Source organism: Colletotrichum costaricense, assembly GCF_030867565.1.
Source record: "Colletotrichum costaricense strain IMI 309622 chromosome Unknown Scaffold_26.1, whole genome shotgun sequence".
In the NCBI taxonomy this organism is placed as follows: Eukaryota; Fungi; Ascomycota; class Sordariomycetes; order Glomerellales; family Glomerellaceae; genus Colletotrichum; species Colletotrichum costaricense.
The window spans coordinates 12,454-29,986 of NW_026848255.1; the positions used below are offsets into that span (position 1 = coordinate 12,454).

At 53.1% G+C, this 17,533-nt stretch overlaps 8 protein-coding genes across 8 annotated transcripts; 3 read left to right on the top strand and 5 right to left on the bottom strand.

Annotated features, from left to right (window-relative positions):
- Positions 1-383: 383 nt before the first annotated feature.
- CCOS01_15809 (uncharacterized protein) lies at positions 384-1,239 on the top strand (the record flags this gene model as incomplete). The annotated part of the gene is made up of 4 exons (XM_060463947.1): positions 384-439; positions 495-581; positions 629-777; positions 884-1,239. 4 exons carry the CDS (start codon positions 384-386, stop codon positions 1,237-1,239), a joined length of 648 nt encoding a protein of 215 aa, XP_060305328.1.
- A 669-nt stretch (positions 1,240-1,908) lies between these two features.
- Positions 1,909-3,699, bottom strand: CCOS01_15810 (MYND finger; the record flags this gene model as incomplete). The annotated part of the gene is made up of 3 exons (XM_060463948.1): positions 1,909-2,822; positions 2,889-3,072; positions 3,142-3,699. The coding sequence occupies 3 exons, from the start codon at positions 3,697-3,699 to the stop codon at positions 1,909-1,911; spliced, it is 1,656 nt and encodes a 551-aa protein (XP_060305329.1).
- A 611-nt stretch (positions 3,700-4,310) lies between these two features.
- On the top strand, positions 4,311-4,932 carry CCOS01_15811 (translation initiation factor SUI1; the record flags this gene model as incomplete). Its single annotated transcript, XM_060463949.1, has 3 exons — positions 4,311-4,569; positions 4,731-4,798; positions 4,909-4,932. The coding sequence occupies 3 exons, from the start codon at positions 4,311-4,313 to the stop codon at positions 4,930-4,932; spliced, it is 351 nt and encodes a 116-aa protein (XP_060305330.1).
- An 833-nt stretch (positions 4,933-5,765) lies between these two features.
- Positions 5,766-6,845, bottom strand: CCOS01_15812 (uncharacterized protein; the record flags this gene model as incomplete). The annotated part of the gene is made up of 1 exon (XM_060463950.1): positions 5,766-6,845. One exon carries the CDS (start codon positions 6,843-6,845, stop codon positions 5,766-5,768), a length of 1,080 nt encoding a protein of 359 aa, XP_060305331.1.
- Positions 6,846-7,997: 1,152 nt separating this feature from the next.
- On the bottom strand, positions 7,998-8,713 carry CCOS01_15813 (NADH-ubiquinone oxidoreductase 17.8 kDa subunit; the record flags this gene model as incomplete). Its single annotated transcript, XM_060463951.1, has 3 exons — positions 7,998-8,139; positions 8,241-8,482; positions 8,579-8,713. The coding sequence occupies 3 exons, from the start codon at positions 8,711-8,713 to the stop codon at positions 7,998-8,000; spliced, it is 519 nt and encodes a 172-aa protein (XP_060305332.1).
- A 582-nt stretch (positions 8,714-9,295) lies between these two features.
- CCOS01_15814 (nucleotide exchange factor SIL1) lies at positions 9,296-10,582 on the top strand (the record flags this gene model as incomplete). The annotated part of the gene is made up of 1 exon (XM_060463952.1): positions 9,296-10,582. One exon carries the CDS (start codon positions 9,296-9,298, stop codon positions 10,580-10,582), a length of 1,287 nt encoding a protein of 428 aa, XP_060305333.1.
- Positions 10,583-11,098: 516 nt separating this feature from the next.
- Positions 11,099-12,130, bottom strand: CCOS01_15815 (40S ribosomal protein S15; the record flags this gene model as incomplete). The annotated part of the gene is made up of 4 exons (XM_060463953.1): positions 11,099-11,168; positions 11,248-11,544; positions 11,731-11,807; positions 11,978-12,130. Coding segments are annotated over 4 exons (597 nt in total), but the record flags the coding sequence as incomplete, so codon positions are not given.
- A 1,046-nt stretch (positions 12,131-13,176) lies between these two features.
- Positions 13,177-14,869, bottom strand: CCOS01_15816 (NADPH dehydrogenase; the record flags this gene model as incomplete). Its single annotated transcript, XM_060463954.1, has 2 exons — positions 13,177-14,404; positions 14,778-14,869. The coding sequence occupies 2 exons, from the start codon at positions 14,867-14,869 to the stop codon at positions 13,177-13,179; spliced, it is 1,320 nt and encodes a 439-aa protein (XP_060305335.1).
- Positions 14,870-17,533: the final 2,664 nt, after the last annotated feature.

Here is a 17,533-nt window from a genome sequence, read left to right on the forward strand (position 1 = left end):
CCAGTCGACAGGGACTGAAATGAGGTAGGCACGAGCAGGCAAATAGCAAGATTGCCTGTCGCATTCTGTCGCAGTGTCACTCTACCTTGCCATGAGGTACCCTTCGTCCTTCGCTGTGATGCAATGGGAAGCAACCTTTCCTATATGTCGTCCATCATACAATCTCTGAGTCAACAGCTACCAAACATATACTCTTGTCGTCGCGAAAGCCTCGAGTTCACAGATCCGTGCCATCGCAAATCAGTTGAGCCTTCCCCAAAATGGAAGTCATCCAGTGCAAGTGCGCAAGCTGTCAAGCAATACTGGCAACTTTCTTCAATTTGTGAACTCAGATTGGGAAATCTTATTTCAGTCCAACGATTGAGGCCCAAGGCAATACTCAGATGATCGCCAAGGAACCCACGAGAATTGGTGAAGCAGGATACCTCGTTGCCGAGTGGTAAGGGACCCTTCACCTTTTTTTCTTTGTCAATCGGCAGACTGATCTCTCGCAGCGAGCTTCAAGATGTCGCTTGCGCCAAATGTGATAACGTCATCGGCCTCATGTGTCTAAGTAGCCCAGTCAATCATGTGCTTCACGAGTAAGTCGACCTCGCGACTCGACTATACCCCTACTCACCCAAGGTAGCTCGCAAATACTTCTCAGAAAGACAACTATCGTGTTTCTCAAGAAGAATGGCAAGCCGGTAGAGCTCGATGTGCGCCACGAATTGAAGCTCCGGAATGACTCTCGCCCCGGATCGTACCCGGCAAACGATCATTTCAATCCCGATTCTGGTAAGGTTTTGGGCCTGGGCATGAGTCGCCAAACTCCAAGAACACCGCTTTCTCTTTGCTTGCGAGTAGATCTCGATGCGCAGCGGGAGAGCATTGACAGAAATAGATACTGCCGGTTTCCAAGTCGTGTCCCAATTCGACAGCGCTGTTTCGCGCATCGAAAAGGAGATGGCAAAGCTCAACTCGACTCTAGGCCAACTTCAGAGTGACTTCGATCTTCACAAAGCTGACTTGAAGTCTGTTAAGATCCAAGTATCCAGTGGGGAGTTCTCGACACAAAACAGTTTCAAGCTGTCTCGATTGGAGAGCCAGGTTCGGACCGCAAACGCTGCCATATCTGAGATGAAGAAGCTCTCCGAAGAAGTTAATAGGGAGGATGTTGAGCTCCGAAACGATCTCCTAATCTCGCGAGAAGATTACAAGCAGCTCGAAAACGTAACCTGGGCCTACAAGCGGATGTGACAAAATCGAATGCAATCGTGAAAAACATCCTCGACATGAACATTGGCAGTGCCAAGGAAACAGCCCTTTTACAAATTGAGTTGAGGCAGCTGAGACAGATGATGGACCAGGACCGCAAAGAGAAAGTCGACCTGTCAAAGCAGCAAATACCGTTACGGGAATTGGATATCTTGACCAGCAACATGACCAAGATTGAAGCTCGGGCAAGTCAAGTGGAGACATTGCAGATGGAGTTTGATCTCTTCAAGAGCAGGATACAGCGTCTGGAGGCGAGTGCAGAGCATCTCTCTCAACCTCGCGAAAATTACAACTCGCTCCAATTCAGCAATCCAAGAGCACGGCCACATCTGGCCCATCGAACAATACCTATCCAATAACGAATGACTTGCATCAAGAAGCACCTGCCAAGGTTTCCAGCGAAGCCACTTCAGCCTCACTCAAAGTTCTGCAACCTACGAGTCGCAAACGAAGGGCACCAGCAGAGAAAGTGGCTGGAGCTGGTGAAGGTAACAAAAGCCCAAGACTCACCAGGTCGGGTGCCAGTGACAAGAGGAGTATCAAGAAGCCGAGGGCTTCTTTACCCACGGACTGCAAGTTTTGACACTCCTATAGGCAGCTCAGTGATCAAGAAAGAACTTTTGTATTCAACTTTGATCTCGTTCAGGGGTATCAATTAGCGGACAAATCGCGGTCCTCGCCTAGGTCCACCTCCAACACAGCTTTTCCGAGCTCAGACAACGCCTTGAGCGGCTCTACCAGAGCGTACCGGAAGAACTGGTCCATTCCCTTTGGATCCATGATCCAGGCGTTGATCAGGCTGTTCTCCCTGTCTCGGCCCGGAAGGCTCTCGATCTCAGCAATCATCCATCTGATCATACTAACATCGTCCCAGGGGACCTTTGGCGTCCGATCCTTGTACGCATTGATCAAGGACAAAACCATCTGGCACATTGACACTTGGTCGAGATCCACCAATACTCTGACGCCGGCGGCCGAGAACTTCTTCTCTGCAGCCATGTCCCTCGCCAGCTTTACCAGCTTTTCCGGTTCAGGCGCTGTGTGAGATAGCTCGTTGGCAATGGCGGTGAGACCCCTTATTCTCTCGTTGTGAAAGGGGATGGGATGCTTGTACGGTTCGATCTCGTACGCCACTAAGCAGGCAATGGCCAAGGCGCATTCGTGATTGCCCCGGGTTTTCCCATAATAGACTGCCGCCTTGTCCAAGAGCTGAGCAAAGGGCTCAATGGCCCATCGGCCATTCTCGGTAAACCACGAGGCCGATTTGTACGCCTTCCTCAGCCACTTGTGCTTTGCTGTCGGTTCTGTGTGACGGACTTGCGCCGTAAATATCTCTAAAAGCTTTTGGACTTCAATGGCTTGCCGTAATCTGTCTTTGTCGGCCACCTGAGGGTGTTGGAATCTCTCGATATCAGGTGTTGCACTCAGCTCATTCAGCTTAGCAACTCTCGGATCCTTCTGGGCGACCTGATACTCGTCCAGGTCTTCGATACACTTGAAGCACTTGCAATCAAAGTAATACGATCTCAGGCTTTCATGTCTTTTGCTCTTTGGCTGCGTTTCATCTGCAATCGCTTAGCTGATGTCCTTTCATGAGACAGTCCTGAAGGCGGCTTAATACGACAACTTACCGATGTAAGATATTTCGACCTCATCCCCGGGTTCGATGAAAGCCATTGCGCGGAGTGAGGCTGACCTGCCATCGAATTGGACCATGGCATTAGGGCTGCATGAGTGATTCATCATGGCAAGTGTTGTGTCCAAGTAAATGCCATCAGTCTCATCCTCTGAAACACTAAAAGCATTTGTTTGAAGCTGAAAGCACTATCAGCATACACAGGATCTACTCGGCTCGGAGAAAAGATGTTATAGGGCACCACATACCTTGCACAGAACCTGAAAAGCACTCTCCAGCAAGTCAACCGAAGCTTCATCGCCACCCAGACACATCACAACCCCACGCGCCTGAAGCTGCAACTTGACCATCTCTCTGCCCTGCCACGACTCCACATTGCCCTCCAGCTCCTCGAACTTCTCCATTACCTTGGGCCGTAGCATGACCTGCGCCGCCGCCCGGACCGGCGTTGGCACCCAGTTCGGCTGGTCCGCTGGCTTGGTCTTGTGAAGCCTCTGAATCGCCTTGCACTCGAACTTGTGTACTACAGACCAGTTGGCGCGCTGGCAAGCCGGTCCGCAGTAGGCCACCGTCTTACATCCCGTGCATGCACGGAGCTTCTCTGTGACCGGAGTGTCTTCCTGCTGCTGTTTGAGGCAGTGGTTGCAGTACTCCAGCGCGCGTGGGCCTGGGGGGAGCACGACGGCCGGGTTGTTGAACCGGGCCATGATGTCTCCCGGCTCGAAGCGGCGTGCCGCGTGGACGGAGCGACCCTTGGCGCCACCTTTCTCGCCGCGTACCTCTATGCCACTGCTTAATTCTGTCATAGTGAAGGCTGCTCTCCGTTGGTCCACAAGATTTCAGAAATGTCATACAAAACTACCGAGAAATCTCTTCGATATGTTGCCCAATCCCTTGGCTAGGGATACAGGGCAAGAGAGATATCTGTATGCGCCACACTTGCATGTGGCTAATGCAAGGTACAACAGGGGAATAATCAAGGATCGACAGCTATGGAAAAAAAAGCTGGAGAAGCTCACCGACTTTCTCTGCTTTGGGGGTCTTGTGTGTGTGGAAGCGCGGCAGTCGTGGCAGTGCAGCTTTTTGTGCTTGTTCAACTGGGCTACCGCAACTGTTCAGATGGAACTTCACCGAAAGCTCCTAGGGCCCCACCATCACCGCTCGAGCACGGACCTGCTTTCCTCCCACCTTTCAACCCCGCCTCGTCCCTACTCCATCCCACCAACTCCCGCCTTTCTGTTCACGGCCTTTTTCCTCAGCCTCACACGAGCATATACACATCTCGACCTCACAACAGCCCCAACACATCTTCCTATCCCAGGTTTCTTCTCAAGTCCCAAACGAAACGCGTCATATCGCCTTAACAAACCCTCCCTAACGCATCGACGTTTCGCGCGCGCGCAAAAAGCTCTTTCTCATGACTACCATCGAAAACCTCAAGACCATCGACCCCTTCGCGGACGCGGACGAGGGCGACGCGGACAAGCAGAAGAAGGGCCAGGACTATATCCACATCCGTATCCAGCAGCGCAATGGCCGCAAGACCCTCACCACCATCCAGGGCCTGCCCAAGCGCTTCGACCAGAAGAAGATTCTCAAGGTCATAAAGAAGAAATTTGCCTGCAACGGCACCATTGTGGAGGACCAGGATCTCGGCGAGGTTCTGCAGCTTCAGGGTACGTCACACACTTCAGCGATGGCTTCGTTTTCACGCTGTCATGCGTACCCTCGGCAGAAGCACCCGATTCGACCGAGGGCCGCTGAGACGAGCTCCGAGCATGGAGATACACCGCCACCTACGTATACAATAAGCGAAACTGACAATCCTGACGCACAGGTGACCAGCGCAAGGCTATTCACGACTTCCTCATCGACAAGCAGGAGGGTCTCGAGATGGACTCCAAGGTACGTCAGATCACTCCCCCCCCCCCCCAATATCCATGTTGAGACGCCCACGTTCCAACTCCCCCGCATAAACCCAAGCAAGACATGGCTAACCCCAATTTCCCCGATAGCTCGTCAAAGTCCACGGCTTCTAAGGGAGCCGTTCCTGCCAGGAGGCGCAATCTCCCCCTCGCAACCGAGCGGATCCCGGTGACATAATCCCCGGAAGGGAAGGGAGATTCGAGTACCGTCTGGTCCACCACCAAACTCTTAGATCCATCTTACGGATGCTTCCAAAAGGGGGAAACAAAATCATCGTGGAGATGCTTTAGGCCCCCAATGAGCTTCTGAAGCTTTGGGTGGGGTGGGACTATTCCGAAAAGGTCGATTCCCAAACTCAGACGGGGAGAAGGGAAAGCTACCGAGAGGATCTTAAAGGTGCCTGCGGGAGATAAACTGCGACACGGTTCAGCTGCGCATATTCACAGCCAGAACATGTCGTGCCGCGCTGAGAAACTGGCAAGGGGATTTTTTGGGCACAACGGTTTTGGTGGGTCTGAGAGCTTTTTTACAGCATCCGCTTTCTTGTTGTGGCTCGTCCGCCGTCCTGTGATGACGGCACTGATGAGAAACAAGGCTTGCGAAAGGTTATGAGCTTCATGCCCAGTAATGAACACGTCAACTGAACCATTGCTATTCTCGGGTGACCAACTACATGTGCTTCAGAGTTGCATCAGTTAACACCGCTTGACTGATTTTAAATACCCATGGATATGGTCAACCTTCCCACTTCCACCGTGGTTCTGGCGTTTAAGTTCAACTGTTCATTCAGTATTTTGACACCAGTATCGTTGAATCACGCAAAGAATGCACCCCAGAGCCCTTGTAAACATATTTATTGAAGCTACACCCGCCGACCTCCGTATTCTAATTTTTGTCTGCCATACGTGCCCGCCCATTAACACTATCCCCGGCCGGGAACAGGAATCTAATCTGCCAACTCCTGATGTTCGCTGGTTGCCGGCTCGCCGTCACCAGGATGTTTGACACCGGATTGGTTGTCCTCTATTTGTTCGCCTTCAGCTTGGTTATCCTTGTTATTCCCGGCCTCGCGCTTGTCTTTGATTCCAAATTTCTTCCTCAAGACCAGTTTGAATCTAGCTGTGCGGCCTAGCTTCTTGTTTTGTGCCATATCGTTCGCTCCGTCCTTGTTGGCAACATCCTCAACATGTTCTGCATCACCACCGCTGTCGGACTTGGCGACTTTCTTTTGCTGCTGATTACCAGTAGACGGGGTGGTCGGATTCATTGTAAGAGGGTCACGAGGTCTTGACCCGGCAGACCCCGGAGCCGGTAGCGCCAAGGCTGCTCGAAAGGAAAGGGGACTATTTCCGGTACCAGAGTAGAGATTTGGGGCTTCTTCCTGGCCCTCTGCCCTGACCTGCCACTCTTCTCTGGGCCTGCTGGGGCCTTCACCGTTGTCGAGTTCCATATCAACGGCTTTTCCCTTGCCTTTATTTCGCTTTGGAATCTCGAGGGTCTCTTGTCCTTCCTCGTCTTGGTCACTTTCATTGCTTTCTTCGTTATCGCCGTTCTCGCCATCCTCGTCATCCTCGCACCCGTCGGCTTGCACGTGTCTTTCTTTGTCGACCGCTCCGCTACTGGTGGCACTGCCAGCGGTGGAAAAGAACGGGAAGGCTGCGGGGTTAAGCCGCAAGGCTGTGGCTGGTGGCGGAACAGAGCATAGCGTGCAGAGACACATGAAAGATGGACGACACATCCGAATTTCCTCGCCCATGGCGATGTCCCTTGTGGCTCTGAAAACGGAGATGGTGTCATTGTAGTATCCGGTGAACCGGGCATTTCCGTTCGGGTCTCCAAAAGGCAGAAGCTCGTTAGGGTCGAGAGGTATGAGATGGTTTCCGAATACCATGAATCCAATGGTGTTCATGAACTCGCAGAGTATAGAATGGTGCATAGCGTTCATTATGTGTCGCGACATGGGAACTTCCTCTAGCCGTGGGCAGAATTCCCGGTAGAGCCCCTTGATTGCGTTGGCAGCGGGCATCGTCAATCCCTCCTAGAAATTGGAGAGCCGGTCATCTTCTGGTTGGAAATTGGTCACCCTGAACATGGCCGGGCCCTGGAAAATGGCAGCCCCAATTGGGTAATTTCTCATTGCTATCCTCGGGCCTTCTATGAAGCTGAGCATGTGAGGCATGGGTAGTAGCGACATTGTGATGCCGACGACGTAAAGCTTGTGTCGTGTGTAGCGGGTTGTGTATGAAATGTCTAAGTACTCGACGAGCACTACGATGGGACGATTAACAAGAAGAATGGATGAATAACGAAGAAAGTCTTGGGGATAATGCGGATTGTGATGAATGACGAAATCTGTCGAAGGAGAAGATATGGGAGAAAGGCGACAGAAGAGGATGAGTTCGAGAAGAGAAGCAGAGTAGATTATGGTGGAAGGAAGATACCAGGAAGCTAAGAGAGAGAAGGGAGGTGCACGAACGTCTGCCTTGCCTTGTAAGCCATCTGGGTGCCAGGTGCAAGATGCGATCACTTTCTTTGGTATACCTTATCAAGTACCCAAAAACGACTCGCGGTGGGAAGCTGCTAGCGAGAGTTGGGTACGATTCAACAGCAGGGAGTTGGAAGGTGGGTTGAGATGGCACCATACGGTGGTCACGAGTCGCACGACATTGCTGGTCTTATCTACACTCTTACCTAGGTAAGGAAGTCAGAACCTGTGATTGCCATATCTCCGCGAAATACCTTAGATAGCTTACCTGCTCTTTGTGAGGAAATAAGTGTTGAGATTCACCAGGAATGGGAAGGAAGTCGGTGGAGCACGGGACATATTTGATAATAGAGTAATGATTACTAGAGAAGCGTAAGAATCAGAGCTTCCTAAGCAGACCAGGCAGGTCCGTGGCTCGAACACGCCCAGTGCGGTCTCCCAATGGCAGGCGGTAGACGGGATAGCTAAGCTTGATGTGCAAAAGGCATGAGCATACCAGAAGTTCAGGAAACCAATAGCCGCCCCCAGGACGCCAAGCAAGATCAAGCAAGTGAAGCTAAGGCACTCGTCTTGATCTTCGTCTGTTGCTACCACAGCATACTGGAGGATGGTCAACAGATAACAAAAGAACTGAAATTTTTGATTCAACCTCGAGTTGATCTATGTAACGGTATCATACACCACACCCTACTCTCATTCCTGCTTCTGCGCGGCAAGCTTCTTTGCTTTCCGCTCCTCCTCGTCGAGGTGCTGCTTCTTGTAGTGGGCAATTACGTGGTCCAGGTTGGTCTGGGAACCGGCAATAACGTTGCGGGCGGCGAAGTTGGACACGGCTCTGGGCATCAGTTGTCAGCTTCTATTCTTTTCTCTTTTCCATTATGAAGGCCTAGACGCCTTCCATTTCGCAAGGGGATGCTCGGTTGGGGGGAGGCGTACTCGGGGAATCTGAGGTCGACATCGCGGTTGGCAGGGGTGGAGAAGAAGAGCAGTCTGTCGAAACCGGCCTGCTCAACGGCCTTGGTGTGCAGCGCATTTCTCTCCTTCCATGTCTCCTGCCAGTGCCACGCCTCGTGGATCTTCTGGGTGAGGTAAGGAGGCTCGCCGTCCTTGCCGGGGGCGGTGATCTTGTAGACGGCGTATGCGGACGGGATAATGGCAACGACGGCCCAGAAGAAGTTCTATCGAGTCTCAAGTAAGCCAATTGGATTCATATAACTGCCAATAGCACATCGACCGCCAATTGACAACAGAGGAGGGGTTGTTCGCAGACGTACGCCAATGGGCTCCTCGACGGTGTGGGCGTGGTGGTGGCCGTGGTCACCTCCGGAGGCGTAGGTTCTCGATTGGCGCAGGCCAGTCAGCCGTGACTGGCGCGCGATGCAGACAGCCCGCGTTCGAATGGCCTGCATCGTGTATGACGTTTCGGAAACGGTGTGTCAATTGACGATGGGATATCGGTTGCTGGGAGTACGTCTCTCGAGGAGGGAGCTTCGGCTTGGTGGAGGTTGATCCAAGGTGCCGGAGGAGCGTCACTTTTCGTGGATTAGCGCTAGCGCGCACAAGCGCGACCGCCCGCGTCTATTGAGCCAATCATCGGTTGCCGAATTCAAATAAGTGAAATCGCCTCTTAATGGGGCTTTTGGATACAACTTGGCCAGACGGACGACTTCGACGGATTTCTATTTCGCGATGGTAACCTGTCCTTTTCCACTGTTGACTCATTCATAATCTTGCGGTTGTGTATAAAGGCGTGCATCTCTTCAACCGATTATCGTTGCATCAAATTGCATCCTTAGACTGAGTCAAGTTTTAAGTTCCTTGAGGTCCACCTTGCGTACAATCTCTTACAGCAATACAGCGTTTTTAGCTGGTCCTACACATCAGATAAGATTGTATCTGTTCACCCGGCCAGATTCATCAATATCATCCATCTCAACACCTCTGCAACCAACAACATACAAAGGTCAAACCCTTTATTTAAATTGGTCGAAATGGCGTCGAGGAGATCAACCCGCACGTCTCTTCTTCCATTCACAATTTTCATGGTCGTTCTCGGCCTCGTCTTTTTCGCATCATCAGCCTCCGCCTCATCACCGTCAGCGCCCTCACCATCAGCGGAAGTAGAGCTCATCTGCCACACCGACAACCCATCAGAATGTTATCCCAAAATCTTCCAACCCACGGAAGAGTTTCAATTAGTTCACGATGATCAAGAATTGCCCCCCGGACTCCACGTACGCCTAAACATCAACACGGGCAAAAAGGAGGCCAAGATCAACGACCCAACCGAGAAGAACCCGGAACTTGAGGGCCTGCCCGTCGACCGCTCCATCGTGGTCGTGGACTCGGACGAAGCAGCACCTGCGGAAGCGCAGATTCCCAAGGACGCGCCAAAATACGAACCAGTCGGCGTGGTGAAGCAACCCAAGCAGGAGTCGGGCGAGTTCTACACGAGTCTCGAGTACGTCAAAAAGGGGCCCCACGGAAGCGACCTCCCCATGGACGAGGCCCTCGAGTTTCTCGAGGACATTTCTCACGACATTTACTACGGCCTCAAAATCACAGAGACCTTTGACACCGTCAAGTCCCTCTTCTGCCTCATGATTGACCCCAAGACACCCGCGCCGTCCGAGGGCGCAGTGCCCCGCGACCAGCAGGCGGCAGCCATCATCTCCGGCGCTCTCCAGAACAACCCCACCGCCCTCGAGGAGGTGACCAAAGTCTGGCCCCAGCTGATGGACTCATCCTGCCGCTCCCTCCACAAGGCGCCGCAGCTCAAGATCCGGGACGGCTTCTACGCCTCCTTCGTACGCTCTTCACCTGAGAACGGTGCCGGCGATGCAGCGAAGCACGACGTCCTCCGCGCCGCGAACAAGGCCAAGGCGCAAGTCGCCGCCATCAAAGGCCTCATCAAGAGCCCCACCATCCGGGACGACTTCATCGCCAACAAGGGCATGGACCGCCTCCTCGAGGTCCTGGCGCCCGAGGACGCGCAATGGGAGACTGCGCAGCGTAAGACCGGCCAGCTCGTGCTGGACAGCTTCCTCGACGAGAACATGGGCGCCGACGTTGGCGTCTGGCCCCTGTTCAAGGCCTCCGAGGCGGACAGGTCCAAGAGGGTTGCCGACCGCGTGAGCGACGAGAACTGGAAGGTTGCGGTCAAGGCGATTATGGAGAAGAATAAGGGCGATTCGAGCCACTGGAGCCGGGATCTGTATGAGAGGCTTGATGCGCATGAGAAGGCGCAGTTGAAGATGATTGGAAAGGATGAGCTGTGATGTGAGTGATGAGAAAGGATGCATAGATCATGACATAGATATACCCAGGTGCTTTCGGTGCCGTTGTTACAGATGATCACTGTCCATGCTGGTGCCCTCAGCGGTATCGTACAAGTGATAAGCCTCAAGTACCTGAACCTCCAGGTTGGTCAGCGAGATTCTGGTGGGTCCAAATGATGACATTCTGATATTGAAGAACAAGGGCTTAATTAAGTTGCAACAAAGTGGCCACTTTTATCAAGGTTCCCTACGCGACCAAAAAGAAAATTGACAGTCGTAAAACGTCACGGCAAAGTATGAGTGGAAGAGTGAAATGTACTTTTGGTATCTCTTCGTTGAATTCATTCCCATTTTGAGGCTCAAACTTTTTAGCGGACAACGATGTTGTATTGAACTATCATCGCCCAAACAACATGATAGCGGCCTTGCCTTGCTACCAAAACCATTTCCCGTTTCGCCTTGATGCCCGTTTGAATGCAAGAACCTCCCATAGACAGCCCACAACCATACTCTCCCTTACTTCAGGGGGATGAAACGAGAAGAGTGCGTGGCACCGATACCGGGTCTTCCGTGCTTGACGGGGCGGCTGGTAGGCTGTTAGTATTTGTTTCGCGGCGTATCGCTACGTCTAGGCAGCATAATCGGGGTGGAAGGGGGGCACATACTAAGAGATGGAGAATTCAGCAAGGTAGTGACCAACCATCTCGGGCTTGATCTCGACGGTGTTGAACTCCTTGCCGGAGTAGATGCCAATGACGGAGCCGATCATCTCGGGGACGACAATCATGTCACGAAGGTGGGTCTTGACGAGGTCGGGCTTCTCGTTGGGCTTGGCCTCCTGCTTGGCCTTGCGGAGCTTCTTGATCAAGCCCATGGGGCGGCGCTTAAGACCGCGGTTGATGCGCCGGCGGGCACGGGCGTGGACGACATCGCGGAGCTGCTCAGAGTCGAGGTCAAGGAGACTATAGACGAGAAGTCATGTTAGCTTAGACTGTTCCCCTCATGTGGTGCGATTGATTCTCGGTGTCTTCGGATCGTGAGGTAGGTGGAGAGAGGGAAGATGGTGATGAAACCATCATGGTGTTCGTCGATCGTGGGGTGCCAGGTGTGATTGATGGTGGTGGGATGTGAGATATGGGCAAACGTACGCCTCGAGGTCGATTCCGCGGTACTGGAACTTGCGGAACGCTCTTCTCTTCTTGAGCTCGGCAGCCTCCTCGGCGTTCTGTATGCGTCCATCCAGTCAGCCAAAAACTGTTCTGTTCCAAGATGTGAAGCCCACGCCACCACGCAACAAGTCCCTCCCCCATTTTTTCCTTGTCGCGGGCGCGTCCATTCGAAATTGCTTTATTCTTTTTCCATCGCTCAGGGAAACAGGAGGAGATTCGCACGTACGTATTCGGGGTCGTCAGCCATCTTTGCGGGTTGTGAGTTGCCAGGGAATTCGCTTTCGATGCGGTCTATCGAAGGCGAATAAGCTGAATTGCCGGTGGTGTCGAAGTTTTGGAAAGGGTGCTGGGGCTGCAGTCGCTTGGAGGTTTCGCTTCTCTGCGAATCAATCGCCCCACTCGCACTTTTTGGTAGGGTTCGGTTGCCCTCCTACCGCGTCATGTGATCTTTTTGGTTGAAATTCGCTTGGGGGAAGGCGGGTGGGCGCTCGGACCATAAGTCCTCCGTTTCTTCTCCGGCCGCCGACCGGACTTCCTGCTCCACAGAGGCGCCGATTCGTTCCCTTTCAGCTCCTCTTTTGCCGTTGAAGCTGTTCCGTGCCTCTACCCATGTACGATGGCATCCGACACATGGGACAACTGCGATGTATCCTTGATGTTTAATGGTCCGACAACTCACCCAGTTCTTTAGCGTTGACGACCAGGCCTATAATGTCACAATTGATATTAGATCCCGCAGCATCTTACTCACTTCACGCATCCGTAGCTAATATTCAGTTTGGGCACTCTGCGGGTCCCTTTTAGATCGATGCATCGGGCGAGCTACAGCCTACAAATCACACAACACATATCAGCGACAACTTGGAGTAGCACGCAACAAGAAGGCATGGGCACCTCATCAGTTTTGAGGGTCGTCATGATGAAGCTATATGATCATTCACCCTTAGATGCTCTGGACTCAGCCTCGGCAACCGTGGTTCTACAGCATTCACTTATTGTAAGACGACCCTGTTTATGCTTATCTCGTAGTGAAAGTGGGCAAATACCAAATCCAATCTAGACAGAACCAGGGCATGCTCAAGTGGGTAGGCCAGGCCGGCAAAATGACGAGATTCTCTGCTACCAAGCAACGCCGTCAGTGCCAGGCAACATTACGCAGGAACAAAGATGTAAGTCAAACAGATCAGCACCGAACCCAAGAAGTGTTTAGGAAAGACTGTCACCCTCGAGCATCATTCTCCGTCACATAGCCAACATACATAAAAGTAGACAAAAAGAAAGTTGTATTCATGTGTATCTATATCGACCCTCATAGATCTTTTATCATGCCAAACCCAAAAACTCCAATGCTATGCATGTAAATGCCCATATCCTCTATACCATTCCCAGCCTCGGCCCTTTCCAGTGTCTCTTGGCAAAAAGAACTTAGGCGGAGCCGTTAACACCGTTGACCTTCTTGTACTCCTCGCTAAACTCGTACGTGTTGTAGCCATCGTTGCTCTTCTTCTTGTAGAAAGTAGTGCGGTCGTAGGGGGTGAAGGCGACGTTGTTCTTGACGCGGAAGACGAGGTCCGGGTTGGAGATGAAGTAGCGGCCGAAAGCAACGGCGACATCCCACTTGGCGTAGCGCTCGTCGACGGCCCAGCGGGCGCTGTCGCCGAGGTAGCCACCCGCGACGACGACGGGGGAGATGTTGTCCCACTCCTCGAGGATGAAGTCAAGCGTCTGGGGCTTGGCCTCGTCAAAGGGCTGCACGTCGTCCGTGACCTGGCGGGGCACGATGCCCAGGTTGACGGGGTTGCCGACGGCCTCGACGAGGGAGAGGTAGGCGAGCTTGTGGCCGGCCTTCTTGATCTCGCGGACAATGTAGGCCGTCTGCTCCCAGGTGTCGGGGCTGGTGGAGTAGGACTCCTGGAAGGTGGCAAAGGGGCTCAGGCGCAGGGCGACGCGCTCGGCGCCAACCTCCTCAACGACGGCCTTGACGATCTCGAGGAGGAAGCGGGCGCGGTTCTCGACGGAGCCGCCCCACTTGTCGGTGCGCTTGTTGGCCGAGTCGCGGGTGAACTGGTCGACGAGGTAGCCGTGGGCGCCGTGGATCTCGACGCCGTCACCGCCGGCGGCGATGACGTTGCGGGCGGCGACGCGCCAGTTGTTGATCTTTTCCCAGATCTCCTCCTCGGTGAGGGCGTCGGGCTTGCAGGGGCGGCCGGTCATCTGAACGTCGGAGGAGGAGCAGTACTTGAAGCCGCGGCCCCGGACGAACTCGGGGTCAGCGGCGCGGCCGAGGGACCAGAGCTGCTGGAAGACGTAGCTGCCCTTGGCGTGGATGGCGTCAAAGACGTTCTTCCAGGCGGCGATCTGGGCCGGGGTGGAGAAGTCGGGGAGGTCGAGATCGCCGACGTCGGCCGGGGAGACGGCGGTGGCCTCGGTGATGATGAGGGTGCCCGGGGTCGAGGCGCGGTCGGCGTAGTACTGAGAGACGAGGTCGAGGGGAACGGAGTCGTCGTCGGCGCGGTAGCGGGTGAGGGGGGCCATGACGACGCGGTGGCCGAGTTCCATCTTGCCGGCCTTGAGAGGCTGGAAGAGCTTGGTGTTCTCGGCGGCCATTGTGATTGTTTTGGAAAGGTAGGTTTTGAAAGTCGAAAGGGGGTATCTAGAAATGCAGTTCAAATGGAAGTAGAAAGATGAAATTTACTGTAGATCAGAGTGATGGATGAAGATATAGCTTGTGATGATGGTTCTCTTCACTTGAAAAGAGGGAGATCTTGAGGGTATTTGTATGTTCCAGAGACTTGGTGTAAGTCAACCAAGAGCCCACCACGGACGGCATCGTCGTGGAATCATCTGGAGAGTCCCACCAGGAACATGAGCAGTCCTCGGCACTCGCCCCCACAACTAGATCTTCCCGCAATGAGTTTGTTGATCCATTGGGCGAAAAGACTTTTCCCGTGGCCCTGGAAGGCTTAGAAATGACCTCCCCTCCGTCGTACACGGCGACAACTCGGCGAGCGGGTCGGACGCCTTACCGTCCATTTCTCAGCGAGCCACCAGATCCGCTCACTCTCCGAGCGGTGAAACCGAAGCCGGGTCCTGGTGCTTGTGCCTTGCACTGCTCCATGATGTGAAGGGATTGGGGTGGTGTGGGTTGGGTAAATGCCACTCCAAAGGTAGTCTGAAGAATCCGAGGTACTCTGTAGGGCGCTACACGCGGTGTTCCTGGGCGACAAGGAAAAGTTCTCGAACGTATCGAGTTCCCCTTGGACGCGGTCTCCCTACTAGTGTAGAAAGAACTGCGGCTCCGCAACGGAATGGGTCCGTGTGGGCAAAAAGACGATGACAGACGATAACCTAGAAGGCAACGAATCATGAAGGCGAATTGGGCCCGATATTGCCAAAAGCGGGTTGAGCGTCCGAGCTCTCTTCGAGACTTGGGTGGGCAGCCACGTCGACAGACGAAGTTTTCAAGGGCTCTGCTTAGAAATCGTATAGTACGATGAACAGCAGAGGTGCCAGAGACTGCGAGGCAACGAAGACGGGGCGCGTGGGTGTCGGTGGGGTTGCGTTTGACAGCTTCGAGCTTGTGACTTGATCAACTTGTTGTCTCGCAACAGGGGGCCCAAAACGGTAGGGAGAGCACAGAGAACGTGGTGACGTCCCGGTGGTGATCAGTACCTTGGCCAACATTCAATCTTGCTCAGTGTCCAATTATGAAGCCTGAATGCAGCCTTGTCAGTTCCCAGACCAAGTCTTTGAGGCGTCGACGCAGGCCCAAGAACCAGGAACAGAACTATGCAACCTTAAACTCGTCGGGAAGTTCTGACGTGCTGAGAAATGCTACGAGGTTGCGGCGAACGGCCCGGCGATTCAGATACCTGCCCCACACACCATCGTCCTGCCGCACTACCGGACCTCGGGATTTTGCCGGGAACAAATAACAACAAGGCCAAGCTTCATCAAGAGCCCGCGGCGACTTGGCTGAGAGTGGGATGAAGCCTGTTCATGGTGTATTTTGCTAGGCAAACCTCCAGGGTCTAGATCAGGTAATCTCAAAGCCGTGGCTGGATCGGAATGCCATGGTAATTGCTGCCCCAGTACGTTACAGAAACAAACGTCTACTATGGGCAGATGATTGATAATCCTTCATGAGAGAACTTTTTTCTCGCAGTTGCAGTCTGCCGGTCCGAGATCTGGGATGATGGACGGAATTTTGGTCGTCGGCGATAAGCTTCAGTGTGGCGTGTGTCACCTTATCTCCTAACATCAGCCACACGCCACACCGTTTGCGATGGGGCCCACTTAGAACTCCATCACTGAGGTGCACTTGACATTCTGCAGCAAACAGGGGCACAACGAGGGAATCTCACGATCGCTTCAATTCCGAGCTCACCGTCCCCCACTCTCATTGTTTTAGAATATAGAGACAGTACGCTACTTCAGCTGACCGCGAGCTCAAATCAGACCTCAGAGCACGATGAATGAATACCTGGCACTTATGAAAAGACCAACATCATCTTAGCCCACGGACATAAGCTTTGAACTCAAATGCCATGATCCTCCCATTCCTCCTTCTGAGGCGCTCCCTCGCATCATACTATGCTTCCTCTTCACACTCTTCATAATTAACGCCTACATAAGAACCCACAACAGCCCTATGCCAAATGACTCTCCGCGCGGAATCCGGGCAACGATCCCTGTCTTCGCGGCAAGCATCTAACGCAACAGCGGGGTTTTTCGTCCTCTCGTCCTGGTCCGACGCCATTCTCTACTTTGACACAATGTAAATGATAATCTAGGCGGGTCCCAAGGCCGCGTCCACTTCTTCGCTATCCGGCATCTGAGCCGTAGGATCCCATCCAAATGGAGTGGAATACACACCGAATTCGCGTTGTTCTACTGGAGTAACGGCAATAATCACATAGCGCACTTCCGTGCTGTTAATTATGACTCTGACCGCGCGTTTATCCACGTGAATCAAGAAAAGGAGGTCTGCGGGCGTGAGACATCTAGAAGCTACCCCAAACATCTAAAAAAGAGTTCACCACCGATGTGGCTACATCTCTTGGTGCTCATGCTGGGATTCGAACTCGGGGACTCTCGTATGCGCTAAGTCTGTCGTCGAGTAGGCTGGTTTGCGATGTTAATTGTTGACCATGAACCACTCCACCACCCAGCCCAGTTTGACCTGACCCCCCGACCCAGAGGGGCGCCTGCTGTTGCTGGTGACGGGAATGGGATTGAAGGGGGGTATATACCTTTAAGGTGAGGTTCATGACAATGTGCGGAAGGTACCTCTGCCTGGCCGTATTCATACTCGAATACACGTAGTCCCGTGGCGCATGTTGGACCTATATATCCGTGTTGGGTGTGATATACCCATTTTCGAGCAAGTGGCAGCACATATGACCAGGTCAGCCCTTGGGAAATAGACAGGTGTGGGACATGTCCAAGGCCATTTTAGCGAGTTCGAGCGACGCAAGACAAATGTTGAGTGAGGCGCAGGCATCAGAGATCCGTCATCAATTCTATGACAAGCAAAGACTTCGGGAGTAGTATGAGGACGTCACCGAATTCCTCCTGGAGGGACCACAAGCAATAGACCACCTATCCAGAGACAAGACGCGCTTGGTGAGATAAAAGCCCGAATCGTACTTGTATATGAGTGAGAGACCGGTCTATGATGCCATGTCACGAAGCTGTCAAGATCCCGCCAGAGTTCTTTCTCATATGTAACTCATCATCCGGTCACGATATCCAATATCAACGAAAGCCAAACCCGAAGACA